The 17,190-nt window shown below is 28.8% G+C and overlaps 1 protein-coding gene across 1 annotated transcript; it reads right to left on the bottom strand.

The window, feature by feature from the left end:
• Positions 1-9,668: 9,668 nt before the first annotated feature.
• On the bottom strand, positions 9,669-13,371 carry LOC112295017 (transcription factor SCREAM2). The gene is made up of 6 exons (XM_024546112.3): positions 13,333-13,371; positions 13,088-13,194; positions 11,215-11,452; positions 10,758-11,003; positions 10,473-10,640; positions 9,669-10,254 (listed from the first exon to the last, which is right to left on the bottom strand). Exons 1-6 carry the CDS (start codon positions 13,354-13,356, stop codon positions 10,138-10,140), a joined length of 900 nt encoding a protein of 299 aa, XP_024401880.2. The 5' UTR covers positions 13,357-13,371; the 3' UTR covers positions 9,669-10,137.
• Between the last annotated feature and the right edge of the window lie 3,819 nt (positions 13,372-17,190).

Genomic DNA, 17,190 nt, shown 5'->3' with positions numbered 1-17,190 from the left:
ATAATTTATTTATTAAATTTTTATCTAATAAAAAATAAAAATAAAAAATATATTTTTATATAGATAATTTTTTATCTTTTCAATGACATAAAAAACATGTAAATTCAAGTTACTATGAATAAGTTATAATAAGTGAAAGATAGTAGATAAATAATAAAAAAATTAAGAAAATAATTTTTATTTCAAGAATAATTTGCTTGAAAGATCAAGAGTTCAAGCCTTACTAAGGCTTACAAGTAGTATATATGGATTTTTAAGCGAGGCCTCAAGGCCTTAGTCTTATCTTCCTACTAACATCCAAGGAGCTACAATCCATATGGAACTTGTATATCTCCCTTTCTACAAGGACTACGCTAGCTGCTAGTCCTCATATTTCGTGCTAGTAAAACTAATATATATGCATTTTTGACTTTACCATGGTATTTAAAAACATCCAATTAGCCTAAGAGCCTTGTGTGGCCTTCAAATCTTACTTTATTTCTTCATAATGGCTTCCAACATGGCAAAATTCAATTTTACAAAGGTCTTAAAATTTTCTATAAAAATTCTTAAAATATTCTAAATAAAATTTAAAAAATCATATAATATTTTATAATATTAATATCTATTTAAGACTATATTTTATTAATTTAGTGATTTTTTATAGTAATAAAATCAATCTATATCTACTAAAAATTTTATTTTTTATATAATTAATTAAAAATACATGAAGTTTTTTTCATGCATATTTTAACTAATAATTAATCATTGATAGGATCTTTATAAGTATTAAATATAGATAAAAGGCCAAAAAAATCATTGATCTCAATAACTAATTCTTCATATTTAATAATAAGTAAAAGTACTAAATTAATTAAGATAATTACCTCCAAGACTTATTAAGATTCTATTTTTATGACTTTTCTTCTAATAATATTTTTTCAACTTATAAATACTTCTAAATTATAATAAATAATTAAATTATCAAATAAAATATTTAATCATAATATTTATATAATTGAATGATTTAAAATTATATTTTTAATCAATCCACCAATTAAATTGCATTGATGGAACTCACACTATATATGCTACATCCATTTTTGATGATAGAAAGATGTTAAGTGGTTTTTTTAGCTAATAATAAGATTTCTAGGATGTTTTTGAAAAGAAAAATAAAAATATTCTTTCAAAGCATTTATCCTATGATTATTCAATTAATCTATAAGAAGGAATTCAACTAGTATTTGGATTGATTTATAGCTTATTACAAAATGAATTGGATGCACTAAAGATATATATTGATAAGAATTCGGCTAAAAACTTCATACACCATTCAAAATGTCTAACAAGAGCTCTTATCTTATTTGTGAAGAAAAAAGTTGGACCTGTGCAGATGTGCATAGATTATTGAGGACTTAATAAGATCACCATCAAGAATAGGTATCTTCTATCTTTGATTTTAAGTCTTCTTAACAAACTCAATTGAGTAAAGATCTATACAAAAATAGATCTACAAAGAACATACAACTTGATTTATTTATAAAAAGAAATGAGTAGAAGATTGCTTTCTGAACTAGATATGGATATTTTGAATATAATATTATGTCTTTTGGACTCATAAATATACCAATTGCTTTTCAATATATCATGAAAGATATCTTTTGTGAAATTTTTGATGGTTTTTTATCTAATATTTAAAGAAAATTCTTATCTATTCTAAAAATATAGAAGAACATGAATTTTATACTTGTTATATAATACAAAAACTTAAAGATACAAGATTATATGCAAAGATGGAAAATTGTGTATTTTATACTTCTTAAGTTGATTTCTTAGGATACATCATTTCTAATGAAGGATTAATAATGGATCCTAAGAAAGTTTAAACTATCATAAAATTAAAAATGTCCCTAAAATAATCAGAGATATATAATATTTTTTTAAATTTGCCAATTACTATCAAAACTTTATAAAGAACTTTTATCAAGTTGTGGCTCATCTTATATATTTGACTTGTAAAGACAAACTTGAGTGGAGTAAAAAAAAACTATAACATCTTTTGAAGCCTTGAAGATAATATTTATTTCTATACCAATTTTATATTACATCCATTTTTTTAAAGCATTCTTTATAGAAACAGATGTATTGGACTTTGCTATAGGTGTTGTTTTATTATAAATGGGAGCAAATGATAAACTTCATTTGGTAGCTTTTCATTCTAAGAAATTTTCAATAGCTAAGATTAACTACACAATCTACAACAACGAACTTCTTAGAATTATGGATTCATTTAAAGAATGTTTTTATTATCTAGAATGTACTTTTAGTTTAGTTATTTTATATATGGATCACAAGAACCTTGAGTACTTCATATTGGCATGCATTTTGAATTATTGTCAAATCCATTCAAGTATGTCTTTATTGAGATTTGATTTTAAAATCATCTTTAGATTGAAAAAACAACAAGGTTTATTAAATGTCCATTTTAGACGTTTGTATCTTGTATCAAAAGAAAGAGATGCAGCTTTTGATAAACAAAGAATGATTCTTTTAAAGTCAAAGTATTTTTATCTTCAAGTAATAAAATCAACACTGATTATTAATTCAAGCTTTGTCAAGCAAATTCAATGAAGTATATCTTTGGATCCTCTTATTCATGATATCAAGAATAATTCTTCTAAGTCTCATAAAATTTCTAAGTTTAAATTCAAGAATAATCTACTCTACTTCAAAGAACAATTATACATTCCAAAAGACAAAGCACAATCATATGTTATTCAAGCTTGTCATGACTTTCCAGCAACCAGATATTTTGGATACAATACGACTTTGGAGCTAATATCTAAGGATTTTTGGTGGCCTCAAATGTAAAAGGAAATCAAATACTTGGTAAAAACATGTGATATTTATTTAAGGTCCAAAACTCATTGTCATCAACCTTATGGACTTCTTTAGCCATTATGTATTTTGAAACAACTATAGACTTTTGTTTCTTTAGATTTTATCATTAATCTTCCAATATCAAGTTCTCATGATTCTATACTCATGATGGTATATTATTTTATTAAGATGGCACGTTTTGTATCATGTATAAAATATATTATAAGTAAAAAAATAACTAAAGTTTTTCTTGACAACATCTATTGCTATCATAGATTGCTAAAAAATATTATATCGCATAAGAGGGCTCAATTTATATCAAGATTTTTAAGAATCCTTTTCAAGATATTAGTAATGGATATAAAGCTCTTTTTAGCTTTTTATCATTAAATTGATAGACAAATAAAATAATTGAATCAAGTTTTAGAGTAATATTTGAGGTGTACCATAAATTATCATCAAGGTGATTAGACAATTCTTTTGCCATTGGAAAAATTTGCATACAATAATTCAATACATTCTTTTATTCAACAAACGTCTTTTTTTGCCAATTGTGGTTATCATCTATAACTTGATATTTTAGAATTTTTAAAAGATAATAAACTTACAGCAAAAGATTTAGTAAATTATTTATCAGAGTTACATGCAACAATGAAGGCACAATTAAAAGAAGCTCAAGGACAACAAAAAATTAGTGTGGATGTCTATTATAAAGAACAACCATAATTTAATGTTGATGATAAGATATGGCTATTTTATTAAAATATTAAGTTTCTTCATCTTTGTAACAAGTTGGACTATTATAAGCTTAGACCTTTTTCTATTAATAAAAAAATCAATCTTGTTGCTTATTGATTACATCTATAGGAGTCTATAAAAATCCAACTCATATTCTATGTGCCTTTTTTTGAACTATATAAGACAATGAATATCTTGGAAAGAAGACAAATGTTATTTCTTCTCATTGAAGTAGATAATAATCAAAAGTTTGACGTGGAAGAAGTTTTAGATTCTAGGCGATGCCAAAATAGATTAAAATATCTTGTTTATTGGCATGGATATGATTTTAATGAATACAAAAGGGAGCCAACAAAGAATCTTATAAATGCAATAAAAAAATGTTGAGGCTTTTTATTAATGACATCCATCAAATCAAGATGAAGAATAACAAATCTTTGCTCTAAAAGAAACAAGATCTAGGAAAAATAGCATTGTACCTTCTACTCTTGTTTGAAACTTTTGTATATTTGTGATGCTAAAAAAATGGAGAATCAATAACCATTAGATTCAAGTCAAGAACTATTACTTGTTGGCTTATTGGATGAGACATCAGAATTGTTACAACCTTTAAGATGACATAATTGAGATGAAGATCCTCAAGAACAACATATCTTTCTTCAAATATATGGCAAGATACAACATATTTGGTATTATAATCTAGAAAGAGACTTCCAATATTAAGTGATTTTATTAGATGTAAGAATAACTCTCAATAGTGTTTCAAATGATTTATTTAAAAGGATTTACAAAGGCTTCAATAACAATCAAATAATAGGGTGGTCTTTCCATCCTATTATGACGCATTATCATTGGTTGAGGGGACCTATTAACCATCTTTAAAGAAAAAAAAGATTAAAATATGTAACAAACTTAATTCACCACATCTTGGATTTTTTCAACATGTGATGACCACTCTTTATGGAACTAATATCTAAACAGGAGGATAATATTACAAATATATATTTATTCTAATATTTATTTATATGATTAAGTATAATTAGATAGAAATATATTCATTTCATAATATTTTTTAAAGATGCTTTTTAAAAGCTTCATTAGTTCTACTTTGACTTTATATGTATTTGTAGTTGATTAGTGGGTTAGAAACTTGGTCAAAAAATTAATCATGTTTTGATAGCTTGTAAAACAAGATAATTATGTGGTTCTTATATAGAAAACTTGTCTTGCAAGTTAAGATATGTTTCTTGCAATATCAACATGTTTTAGAGGTCCTACAAGGCATTGCCACGTAGCTTCTAGTTAAGAGTATATATAGAGGCCAGAGTGAAGCCTTCTTCACTCTTATCAATGTTTTTTTAATTCTTAGTCTTGTCTCAAGACTTTTCAAGTCTTCTTGTCTTTGATAATAGTCATTATAGTTTAATACTTTATCATCTTTAACTGATTTTCTAGTCTTTTTGAGTGACATAAGAATGTATTGATATTTTAATTCTTTGAGGTTCATGTCGTTGATACAAAATGAAGACATACTTTATAGAGAACCTTTTCTTATCTAAATCTCTAATAAAATCAACATCTACAAAGTTTGTAATATGTTCTTCTTCTTCATGTTTTGAATCAAATCAAATCTTATATTGACATTTACAGTTCTTTTTAGATATCAAAGAATCTATTTGACACCTTTATAATCCTCATTTTTTAGATGTATCATATATTTTTTCACTATACTAACATCAAACAAGGTATTTGTTCTAATATAAATTATTTCATATATAAGATTACTTTTCATTGTCATATTTTGTGAAATTTTCGTGAAAATACACAAAGCATTGGGATGTGGAAGGTAAAATAGAACTTGCAATAAGAAGATCGTAAAAATTCTAATAGAATCCTAAAAAAAATTAATTAAATCATAATAATGTTAATTAATCTTTAATTAAATCTTAAAAGAAGTCTCAAAGAATTTACAAAAAAAATATAAAGAAATCATAAATTAATCTTATATATATATATATATATATATATAAAATAAAAAATCTTTAAAATATATTTAAAAAATATTAAAATAAAAATCCTTATTAATAATTAATATAACCATCAACAAAGTCTAAAAAATTCCTAATCAATAAAGTCTAAATAAATCCTAATCAAATTTTAACCAAATTCTAATCAAAATTTAAATCCTGATCATATCCTAAACAAACCTTGAAAAATTCCAAGAAAATTCTAAGTAAATTTTAATAAATTATTATAATTATTTTTAAATATTAATTAATATTAATTAAAGCACTAATTTTCATTAAAATTGCATTCATGATATGATTCACAAATAATTTAAAATTATAAAAAATTTAAAAAGAATAAAATTTACCAATTAAAATAAAAACTTCCAAAACCTTTCAAATGTTTGCAGTTTTTTTTTTTTTTTTTTTCAATTTTAATATTGATCTTTCAACAAAGATTTATCCTTGTTGAATTGTTGAATTGCTCTAAAAATTGGCCGATTTGTAGGTAGTTAAGTCTAAATTTCTTTTACCAATTTTTTCTTCAATCAAATTAGTAGATGTTGTAAGATTGCAAAAACCTTCATTGATCCTAGATTTCAATTATTTGAGAATATTACTTATAAAAACTCTTACAACCTTCAATCTAATCAGTCGATTGATATCAAATTTTTCACACATTTACAACAAGTATAGTGACAAATTCATAAATTTTCATTTATAAATATGCTATGACACTCACAAAATCATCAAATTTGTGAACTTCTTTTTATTTTTTTAAATCCAAATCCATTGAATACACTTTTCACTTTGAAAAACATTCAAAACCTCAATATACCTTTAAATTATATGAAATTAATTCTAAAAAATCCTCTTACAAGTTTTCTCTCAAATTCCACTTTTTGATCAATTAAACAATATTGGAGTTACCTCTAAAGATTCCTATATTAATTATTTATCTCATTTATTTTGATTTGGCTCATTTATGGCCTTACAAAGTAAATAGAAGTCTCTTCTAAAAGAAATTAGAAATAACACTTGTTAATTTTTATTACCTCTTTTTCTATTATCTATATTTTTAAGATAGTTTTTTTTAAATAATTTCATTTAAGGTCTTCCATAATAAAATATTTTATTTCTTCTTTTATCTAATGGCTATATTTTTATTCAACCCATAGAATTGGAGACATAGACTTCTTTTTTTTATTCAATCTTAGGATACTATGCTAAAAATAATCTAAAATTAGATACTAGAAGTATGTTCATTGCTTTTATATTTTCCATGCCAAAATACATCAATATCTTTTTAATATACTTCTCATATGATATTGAAAATTGCACATTTTCTTACCTCAATAGGTTTTAATGCTTAGTATCTTCGTTGCAAGTTTTAAATCTTCTATGTCAAATTCTTTACTTAATCAACTTTTGATTCTATCAATATCAAATCTCTTTTAAGTTGCAATCATCATATCATCTATATAAAATAACAAGATAATATAATCATATAAAGTGACTTTTTTAAAATACACATATCAATCAAACTCACTCCTATTGTAATTTTGATTGATCATGAAAGCATTAAATTGCTTATACTATTGTCTAATATTCTATTTCAACTCATATATCAATTCTTCAACTTGTAAAACTAATTTTCTTTCCTAAAGACTTGAAAACCCTCTACCTAGCTCATGTAGATTTCTTTTCTTAATTTCTTATATAAAAAATCTATAGTAACATCATACTATTTTAATTCTAAGTCGTAGTATGCCATAATAGCCAACAGAACTCAAATATAAGTGATTTTTACTACATGAGAGAAAATTTTGTTGAAATCAATACTTTCTTTTTGAGCATGCCTTTTTGCTACAAGTTTAGCCTTATATTTAGTTTTGTCAGCTTTTGAATGTTATTTGTTCATTTTTTAAATCTATTTACATTCTAATAAATTCTAATAAATTCTAATAAATAATTATCTTTAGAATAGTTATCAATCCTTGATATATTTTAGTATTGTATATAATATGTATTATAAGCTAATAAAAAAAGAAGATCCAACTATAATTAATCAAAAAGATGAATCAAAAATATTTTTAAATAAATAGAATTTTAATGCATTACAACTTAGCCAAATTAAAGTCAACTTTTTTTTTATTATAGAATTAAAATAACAGTTCTTCATAAATAAAGAAAATATTTTGAAAAAGTATTATTAGATCTTTTTTTTCTATACACTAAGAAATGTAGATGCTCCAAGAATTAAATTAGTATTAGAAAAGCATGATATTCTATTATTCAACACCTCCATACTCGTTTATTAAATAATGTTTTATTACTTATGGCATAAGTATTTACAATTCAATCTAAAATATCATCTTATTAATGCATTTATTAACTCTAAAAGAATTTCTTCATTACATATGTATAATATGCAATAATTTTGTAATATTTTTTATCCTCTAAATAATAAATTTAAAATCTTTAATTAGATTGAAAAAAAATTTGTCTTATAAATAAAGGAAAGGACTTTAAGAATTACTTTAATTCTTTTTTATCTCTTACATGGCACAAAATATCTAATAGAAGATCTTTAGCACTAAATATAAATTAATTATTTATATTTATAATAAATCAAAGATATTCTATTATTGGTGGTCTTTTAACTTAATAAATCTAATTTAATCTCTATATTATATATATATATATATATATATATATATATATATATTATGTTATTTTAATCTAAAGTTTTGAATATGTATTGGGTAGGTTTTCAATTACAGATCTTATATTGAAACAAAGAAGCATCAAACAAATCAACAAAAATGTCAAGTTGTAAAAGAAAGTATAATCTTTTTAAATTGGGATATTTTTCTTAAATAATAAAAGTGGCATTTATATCAAAAGAGAGTCAAGAAAACTGAAGGACTTTCAAATTCTTTAATGAGCCATTTAACGTCATTAAATTTGAATCCTTTGATTATAAATAAAAAAACTATATGCAAGTTCATAGGATATACAAAATTAGATAGACAATTATTAAATTTAATGCAAGGAGAATAAAACATAACAAAAAGAAATAGCTTGATACCTTCAAAGAAGATCATCACTTTGGCTACTTAAAGATATGAATGAGTATTTTAGCATTAAAAAAAAACTATGCTTATTTAGCTTTTCTTATACAAAGTTTTGGTTGTAAATATTTAGAAGGTATAAAGCAATCCTAATATCTCTCATTTCTTCCTACTTTATAATATGCCAACTCTTGAAATATAAATTTATTGCTTTTGAAAGTTTCATCAAGCTAAAATAGTATGGAACTAGATTGCTTTTCTTGTGTAAGATGATTCCAAGATTTGGAAACCAAGGGCCATAGAAAGCTTTCCCAAAAAACCAAGTTATCTTTTCTTCTCCACTTTTAATCTAATTTAAATGATTTAACTTCATTTGGTATTCTTTTAGTTGTTTGTATTTATGATGCATCTTAGGACACCAAAAGTCCTCGCAGATAAAATGAAATAAGTTTCCAGTCAAACAATTAATATACATTGATATTACATATGTATATATATATATATATATATATATATATAAAAAAAAAGAAAAAAAAAACTAACAAGAATTAGGAAACAACCGAATTTTACTGTCAATTTTCTAAAAAGATGAAATAGAACATCAACAAAGAGTATACTAGGAAAAGGGATGGTAACTCAATCAAATGGAGTAATAGAGTAACCACTTAACATATGTTATATATGCTACACTGGACTTACATCCTTGGTAAGATAACAAATGTTAAGTGTAATAGTGCTCCATTTTTTGCCAGCAATGTAAAATCAAATGCAAGACAATGGCAGAACATGTTTCTTATTTATTTAATAGTTAATATAAGCGGCAGGATAACTTATGACGTGTCAGTAAATGAATGTATATATATATATATATATATATATATATGTTTCCCGAAGTTTCGAGAAAATATAAAAACAAAAAGAAACGACAGAGTAGGACTACAATAATGAACATGAAGCTCAATACTATTCACTGATGAAGTCAATGCAGTACATAAGTGGGGTGCATTTATTGCAGATTGTAATCTTACAAAGAAGATACGCGTAAATATGTTTAAGAATCAGATAGTTTAAACCCATCTCTAGACATGCAATCTTTGAAGAGTTGAAATGCCACAGATTGATTAAGAGAGAAAAGCCTGCTTTATCAGTGCACAGCCAGCCGCATATGTTGAATCATCTACTGTGAAACATACTCCCATCGTTCTAGAGAGAAACCCAAATAAAAGGAGAATATCTTGTCTTAAAAACAGAATCCACCCACTCTCGTGCGACAGTCAGTCATCAAGAACTACCTGCATGGATTTGGAAGCTCCTATAGGCAAATATCTCTGCATGTTTTGAATTCAAAAGTGCATCATGGTCATTCTACTCGACAGGGATATAATCTTGTAGTTCAAAGGATGACCACAAAAAGATATGGATGGAGTGTTCAGTGCACCCTTAAATCTGATGCATGCTTACTGCGTTAGAAAAGCTGGTCTATGATCCACAATGAGAGACCTCAAACTAGCTCCAACATCCTCGGCACTCACACAAGACACATGTCTGCACACTCCAGCATCATTATCCTCAACCTGCATCATACAGTTCAACTCTCACTGTGCGAAAACCCTGAAGTAAGCAATCAGAAATTTTAGTCACTCCAAACTCGGAATGTATCGACGTCACTTCCAATTGCTCCACTTTAATTATTAAGAACAGTCGATGCGAAGACTCTCCGCTGGACTCTTGAACTCATCATCAAGCACCAAACAAGGAACCACAAGATTCGCAATCAGGAGTGCCCAAGTACCTCTGATCCAAGGCCATCGAAAATAAGGTGTTCTTGACAAATTATGCTCGCTTGTTCGACGTTCAGACCACTCGACTCGAGCAACTCCATAATGTCCACCAACAGCCCAGGTCTTTTCACACACTCGATGTGAATATTCAATCCTTGCTCAGTTCTTACAACTTCCACCTAATAGTCCCAGCATCTCGAGGTGAGTCAACACTCATGGCGACAGAATAAATAGATCCTCGAAAGCCCTCCTTCCAAAGTAAAACCAAACGAATCAAAGAACCTATGATGGCATACCGTAGGTTGCGAGCAGTCGCAATTGCTCAAACAGATCGATTCTAAGCTAACATTAGAGTCCACTGCCCTCTCCTCAGTGCAGTGTAGGCTCGTGTCGCATTCACAAGAGCTTTGATCATCTTCACAGCAACTAAAATCACTTTCAAAACTAGATTCATAAACAAGGTCGTACTGCAGCTCCTGCACTTGTCTAAGCAACTTCTCAATGTACTCGTTTGCACATGTCAGGATTGACGCCTTCACATCCTGCGCAACCGAAAGCAAAGCTTGTCAGACAACGTAAATGTAAAAAGGAAAAAACGTAGAGAGCAAAGCCGCATGCTAGTAGGAGGCACAGTATGCAAAAAAATCAGTTTTACTCACTCTCTGCTACACGACGAGATAACAAGCTCATTCAACTCCACCTTTCAATCAGCAAGCTAGTCAAACCACGAAAGTTCCATGCCCAAGCACTCACAGTGCACAAATTTGGAGCAATGGTCATCAAAACATCAAACTGCCAATCAATCCTACTCCGCAACCTTCGCGAAGGCACTGCCTCGCTATCAACAAACACCCCACACGTCCGCTTGGAACCGCGCGCAACGCCATGCTCAAAGACTTCAGGAGAACACGAGTAGTCTTCATCACTCTCCACATCCGTCAGGTCCGAGGCATATCCCTCTTCCGCATGATCACAGTAGCCAACAGCACCACTACAATCCACAGCAACGCCCGTGGTTAATGCCATTCACTCCCGCAACAACCTCGCCAACTTCACCAACCCTAAGCACAGTCGCTCACACCATGCAATGCATCGCATGAAATCTCTCCAACAACTCTACTTCTCCCCGAATTTTTCTTCTCTTTTCCCTCACTACCTCTCTCTCGCTCAGTCGCTCATCACGATCCTCCTCCTCCTCCTTAGACTCTCCCATCCATCCTCAGTTCACAAATTCATGTGAGTTCCATCCACCCTCGCTAACCGCCACACAATCGGTACCGCCTCCTGCGAAGTCTACTCACCGCCACACTGCCTACGTAAGAAGAAAAAAACAAAACGCAGCGTAATTCCGCGACAGCATCACGAAGGCATGTGAGTAATGATGCAATCGCGAGGCAGAGCGAAACTACTGGCCGAAGCTTGAGAAGCGCAGCGGCGATGGTGTGCGACGCTGTGAACGCTCATGAGTGCGCCATAAAATTTGCGAACTGGGAGATGTGTACCGTGCACGAGATGCCACGGCGCGAGCTCGTCCCCCCACCCCCCCCCCCCTCCCCGGTCCCCTTCTCCCCCCTCTATATTATTCCTTTATATGACGATACACGTTAGCAACGAGCTTTTCTCTCTCACATTTAAGTTGATCCTGTGTCTGAAAAAGTAAACTAGAAAAGGGATTGAGCCGGCTCTCATTTTTCCTTTTTTGGGACTTTAGTAGGATGTGGCGGATTTAAAACCCCTCATGTGCCATGGTTTTCATCTTGTGTGTATATATATATATATATAAATATATATTATAGCATGCATTTAAAGAATAAGTTTAAGCCACTTGGTATTTGCATGTAATTCTTCCTTTCTTATTTGCTTTTTTTTTTCTTGTTTTCTTTACTTAAATATTTCTAAATTTTCAGTGGTATTTTTTCATCATTTACATGCCAGAAATTTTCATAACTGGGTATACTCGGAAGCGAATCTCTGCACAGCATTTTTATGACCACAAACGCCACACTCTAAAATTTACAGTAAAATATTCATGCTGGATGAACGCGTATTGAGATCCAATTCAATCAAACTTGATTCGAAATTCAATATAATGTCGAAACACCTTAAATCTACCCCTGAACCACCAACTAGGCTTAAGGAGAAACCGCGCGACCAGGCGCTTTCACCGCGGAATGCCACTGCGAGGGTGTGGGACCACGAAGGACAGGAATAGCAAAAAAACGCAGCGGCTCACGAGGAAGCCAGGTTTAAGGACACGGCCGCATACAGTTCCGAGGTCAGCTCGAGGTCTTGATGTGACTGGTTTTCCAATCGTGATTTATTTTCGAACTCAACTGAACTTCACTCTGCTTGTGTTACAGGTTTAGGGTGCTTGACCAGAACATTAAACAAGAACAAAAATTTATTCGTGGTTTTCAACGACGACCCGTTGGGCATGGACCGAAGCCCCTCGTCGTCGCGCAATCGTGTGTCCGCGGAGGAGCGATCCCCGTGAGGACAAGGCCTTCTGGTAGTACAAACCTGAGAAAGCGAACGTGGACATGACGGCTCACGACGAAGCCAGGCACGGTTTAAGAACACAGCCGCACATAGTATCTGCCTCCCTTTCCGAGGTTTCTGGTCGCACCTGGGCGCGGTCTTCTGTCCAACGTGCGAGTGGATCAGTGCCCGCATTGTTCGCGAAATTCCACCCATGTGGTTGCAGAAATGGCGGCCACATGACCCCAACAAAATCTGCTTTGAACATTTTTTTCAATTCAACCACTGCGGTGATTCAATTTTTTTGTTCAGAAGCACATCAGAACCTTATGTCTCCATCCAAAACAATTTATTTCCAAATTCAACCCTCTAGAGATAACTGAAAAACCTTACGTTGACGGCTACGGGTGTTTCCATGTTACTTCACACGCATTGCATTCATTAGTAGTGCCAGAAAGAGAGAAATCTCTACTTTCTCTGTCAGTATCTGTTGGGTTACTTTGTTTGTCACTTCTTGAACCCAATAACGAAGAAGCCAAAAAAACAAAAAAAAAAAAAAAAAATGCATGGGTGTCATGCATGCATGTACGTGTGCAGGTATGCATACTTTATTGCGAAAACGTATCCATAATAAATATTAAAGCAAGATAATAAATATTGAAGCAAGTGAAGGCTCCCATTGGTGGATTCTTTCCAAGACTACAGTAAAGGAAGTACTTTATCGTCGCTTCGCTTCCCCTTCACTTTTCCAATAGCGTTTCCTTATTATACAATGTTTTTGAAGAACATTGTTCCGATAAAGATCCTCAAGATTCGTCATTATGGACTCCTGCATTGAGATTGGAAAGGGTGCAGGGTTCTGGGGTTGCGAACCTTCGACGCCGCATTCCCAGCGATTTTCGTTACCCCAAACGTTATTAAGGTTATAGGTCCGGGAATTTAAAGAGGGCATGAGATTTAACCAAGCCCAAGCCACAGAAGATGAAAGGTGGCATTGCACGAAACTCTCCTTGACATGTGGATTAACAATGTGCAGAAGTGACCGACACGTCGGAGGGAAAGTCAGGCGGTGGCCACCTGGTCGTCCTACGTGTCACCCGCTCTTTATTCTTGCTCTGCTCCCTTTCATGCGGTGCTGCACCTATCTCTGTTACCGTGTCCTGATCTTTTTCCTTTTTCCAATTTTACTTTTTACTTTTTTTGGTTGTTTTCCTTTCTACCTGACTGCTGAACACCTCATTAAATTTGTACCTTTATGAGAGTGGGATACTTGTTTCCTTCCTATGAACTTCTAGCATAGGAATCCCAGGCCAGTCGACAGAATGACCCCCCCCCCCCTTATGTGCAACACATGTGAGACAAAGCTCTGGAGCCATTCTGGTGGACCACACAATTGGAACTGTTGTCTTGATTCTCATGGAAAAAGGGGACCTCCTTTTTCCATGCTCATGTTCCATGAGGGAGCATGGCCAGAGAGGTAATGACATCACCATGCCTGCAAATTCTGTAACCTTGTACAACATTACACATGGAATCTATGTAAAATGAAGCTTTCTATGTGACCAAACACATGGTGCATGGTGGTGGTCCTCATGCATAAAAGAGTTCCAGTTATTGTGAAGAATTTAATGTTTTCAATGCAGATCCATTGAGGACCTATCACAACCTCAATATTCATGTCACTTTAACATGTTATGTCAAACACATACAACAAAAAATCAACATAAACAAACACAAATTTAATGTGAAATATCTATACTTCTATTTTTGTAGAGTAGACTACATCAATCAAATATTGATATGCAATAAAAGATTTCTGATTTTTTAGGTTGGTTGACTATGATAGTGTGGCTAGAGAGTCTAAATGTCTTGAGAAAAATAAATATTAGACTTAAAGATAGATACAAATTTTTCCTCTAGAAGAATAAATGTAAATTAGTTGATTAAAAGTAATAAAAATAATAATATTAATCTTTACATTGGAAATTTACTAAATGTAGAGAATTCATAACTTAATTAATTTTTTATTGGTTATATTTATAAACTAGAGATACTTAATTATTTGAATCTTAATTTATAATCTAAAGTGCATTAGTATTAAAAAGAATAAATCACTCATAATTTAAAATTTTACTAAAAACTAAATAATGAAATTTAAATTCATTATTATTATTATTATTATTATTATTATGTATAAAAATTAGATGGCGAATAAAAAACTAGGGGTTTTTTTTCCATGTAGATGCTTACAACATTATTTTTAGAACCATGTGTATTTTAATATTATATTAGTAAATGATTAAATTTATAATTTTACATCCAAATTAAATTATAAACTTAAAAACTATTATGTTGTAATCTTAATCATTGGTCAAATAATTAGTATATATATTCTTTTGTACAATTTTAGTTTAATATCTAATCAATAAAATTCAAGCCATAAAATACCTAATCAATTAGATAATCTCAACTTTAGAATTTGAATTATTTATGGTGTATAAACTACATGAGAATTACATACCAATAAATATACATACATCCACTATTCTATTGCTAAAAAGCTTATTTACAAAATTTTAATAGTATGCAAAGAAATCAACATATAGAAATTTTGTTTTAGAAATTTATTGTCAAAACATTTAGGTATCATTTTAAATTAAAATATAATATAATTTTTTTTTTCAAATGTACAATAAAAAAACATATTACAAAATAAATATCTATTTTCACCAACGTGTTTCCAAGAACTTTGGATGTGTATTGTAGATACATTGCATTGTAATTAGTTGTAATAATAAAGCTATCAATTCAACATAAATGATTACTTTTCTTACAAAAAATTAATAATATTATTATAATAACAATACCTAAGACTAAACAGGCAATGTTCTTCTGTACACCAAACAAGTGTTTGACTATTACAGTTGATAAAAACTATTAAAACTAGAAACAAAATGGAGATATTCTATCCAATGCTATTTCAATTTTACTTGTTATTTTAAAATATTATTATAATATTTTAAAATTTAGGTGATTAACATAAATTTTGGTTATATATTTATATTATATATTATATACAGAGATACTAAAAAGATTATATAATATATATTTTAACAATAAAAATTAATATAAAAGTTAATAAATTAAGGAATATGACAGTTAAATAAAATGATATTACTACAATGAAGTTATATAGTTAAGTAATTGAAATTATATATTTTAAAAATTGAAGATTAAGTATTACGTATGAAATATTAAGGTTGTAATACAAATATTCAAATCAATATTATACTTTATAATTGATGGTCATTAGATAATGTTTTATTTTTTAAAACTATTAAATATCAATAGTTAATTTTTTTTCTTATTTATGAAAAAATTTAGATAAATATATAAATAAAATTATAAATAAATAAATAAATAAATAAATATAGTTTTAATATAATTTTATTTATTTTTAATAAAAAATATAATTTAATTAATAATTATTAAAAATATAAAAAATTAAAATATCATAGTTGATATTTATTTGATGGAAGGTTTTTTAATTTTACTTTAAATTTTAATAAGTATTGTTATAAAACATTATTAAAAAAATAAAAAATTCAAAAAAAAATTAGTGTGTTTTATTTTAGAAAATGTATACATAGATAGCTAGCAAGTCTTGATGTATATATTTTAATTAATAAGATGGTATATCTAACTACTTCTAATTTAAAGAGTTTGGATTTTATAAAATATTTACTAAAACTCTATGTTTAATCTCTCTCTCTCTCTCTCTCTCTATATATATATATATATATATATATATATATATTTATATTTATAAAAGAAGTAAATGTTTTATACAAGTAAAACATATTGATATTTTATTTTAAAAAAACTAATATCAATAATGTGATTTAATATTAAATTTTTTTAAGTATAAATATTTGAACAAAAAGAAAGTTTCATTACCTCAATTTATTTATTTTTATTAATTCTAAACAAGTATTTAATTTTGTGAAAATAACAGAATAAAATAGTAATATATAAAACATTAAAAAAAACAATATTATTTTTTGAACAATATAATTGATTTTAGATTATGTTATTGTGTTTTTATTTTTTAACAATTTTAACACATATGACCAAGACCTCTTATTTAAAATTTATTTTGAATACAATATTTCATTGAGAATATGATTTGATGATTTAATTCTTTAATTCTGAAAAAAATAAATTTGATTAAATCAATCATAGGTCAATTCC

Source organism: Physcomitrium patens, chromosome 18 (genome assembly GCF_059467195.1).
Source record: "Physcomitrium patens ecotype Gransden chromosome 18, ASM5946719v1, whole genome shotgun sequence".
NCBI classification, from domain to species: domain Eukaryota; kingdom Viridiplantae; phylum Streptophyta; class Bryopsida; order Funariales; family Funariaceae; genus Physcomitrium; species Physcomitrium patens.
This window is presented reverse-complemented; position numbering and strand designations above follow the sequence as displayed.

Coding starts and splice junctions, on each gene's coding strand:
- LOC112295017 (XM_024546112.3), bottom strand. CDS start 13,356: ATGGAAACACCCGTAGCCGTCAAC. Junction 10,641..10,757: donor GCGACTGCTCGCAACCTACG/GTATGCCATCAT, acceptor TGGGACTATTAG/GTGGAAGTTGTAAGAACTGA. Junction 10,255..10,472: donor TCGATGGCCTTGGATCAGAG/GTACTTGGGCAC, acceptor TGTATGATGCAG/GTTGAGGATAATGATGCTGG.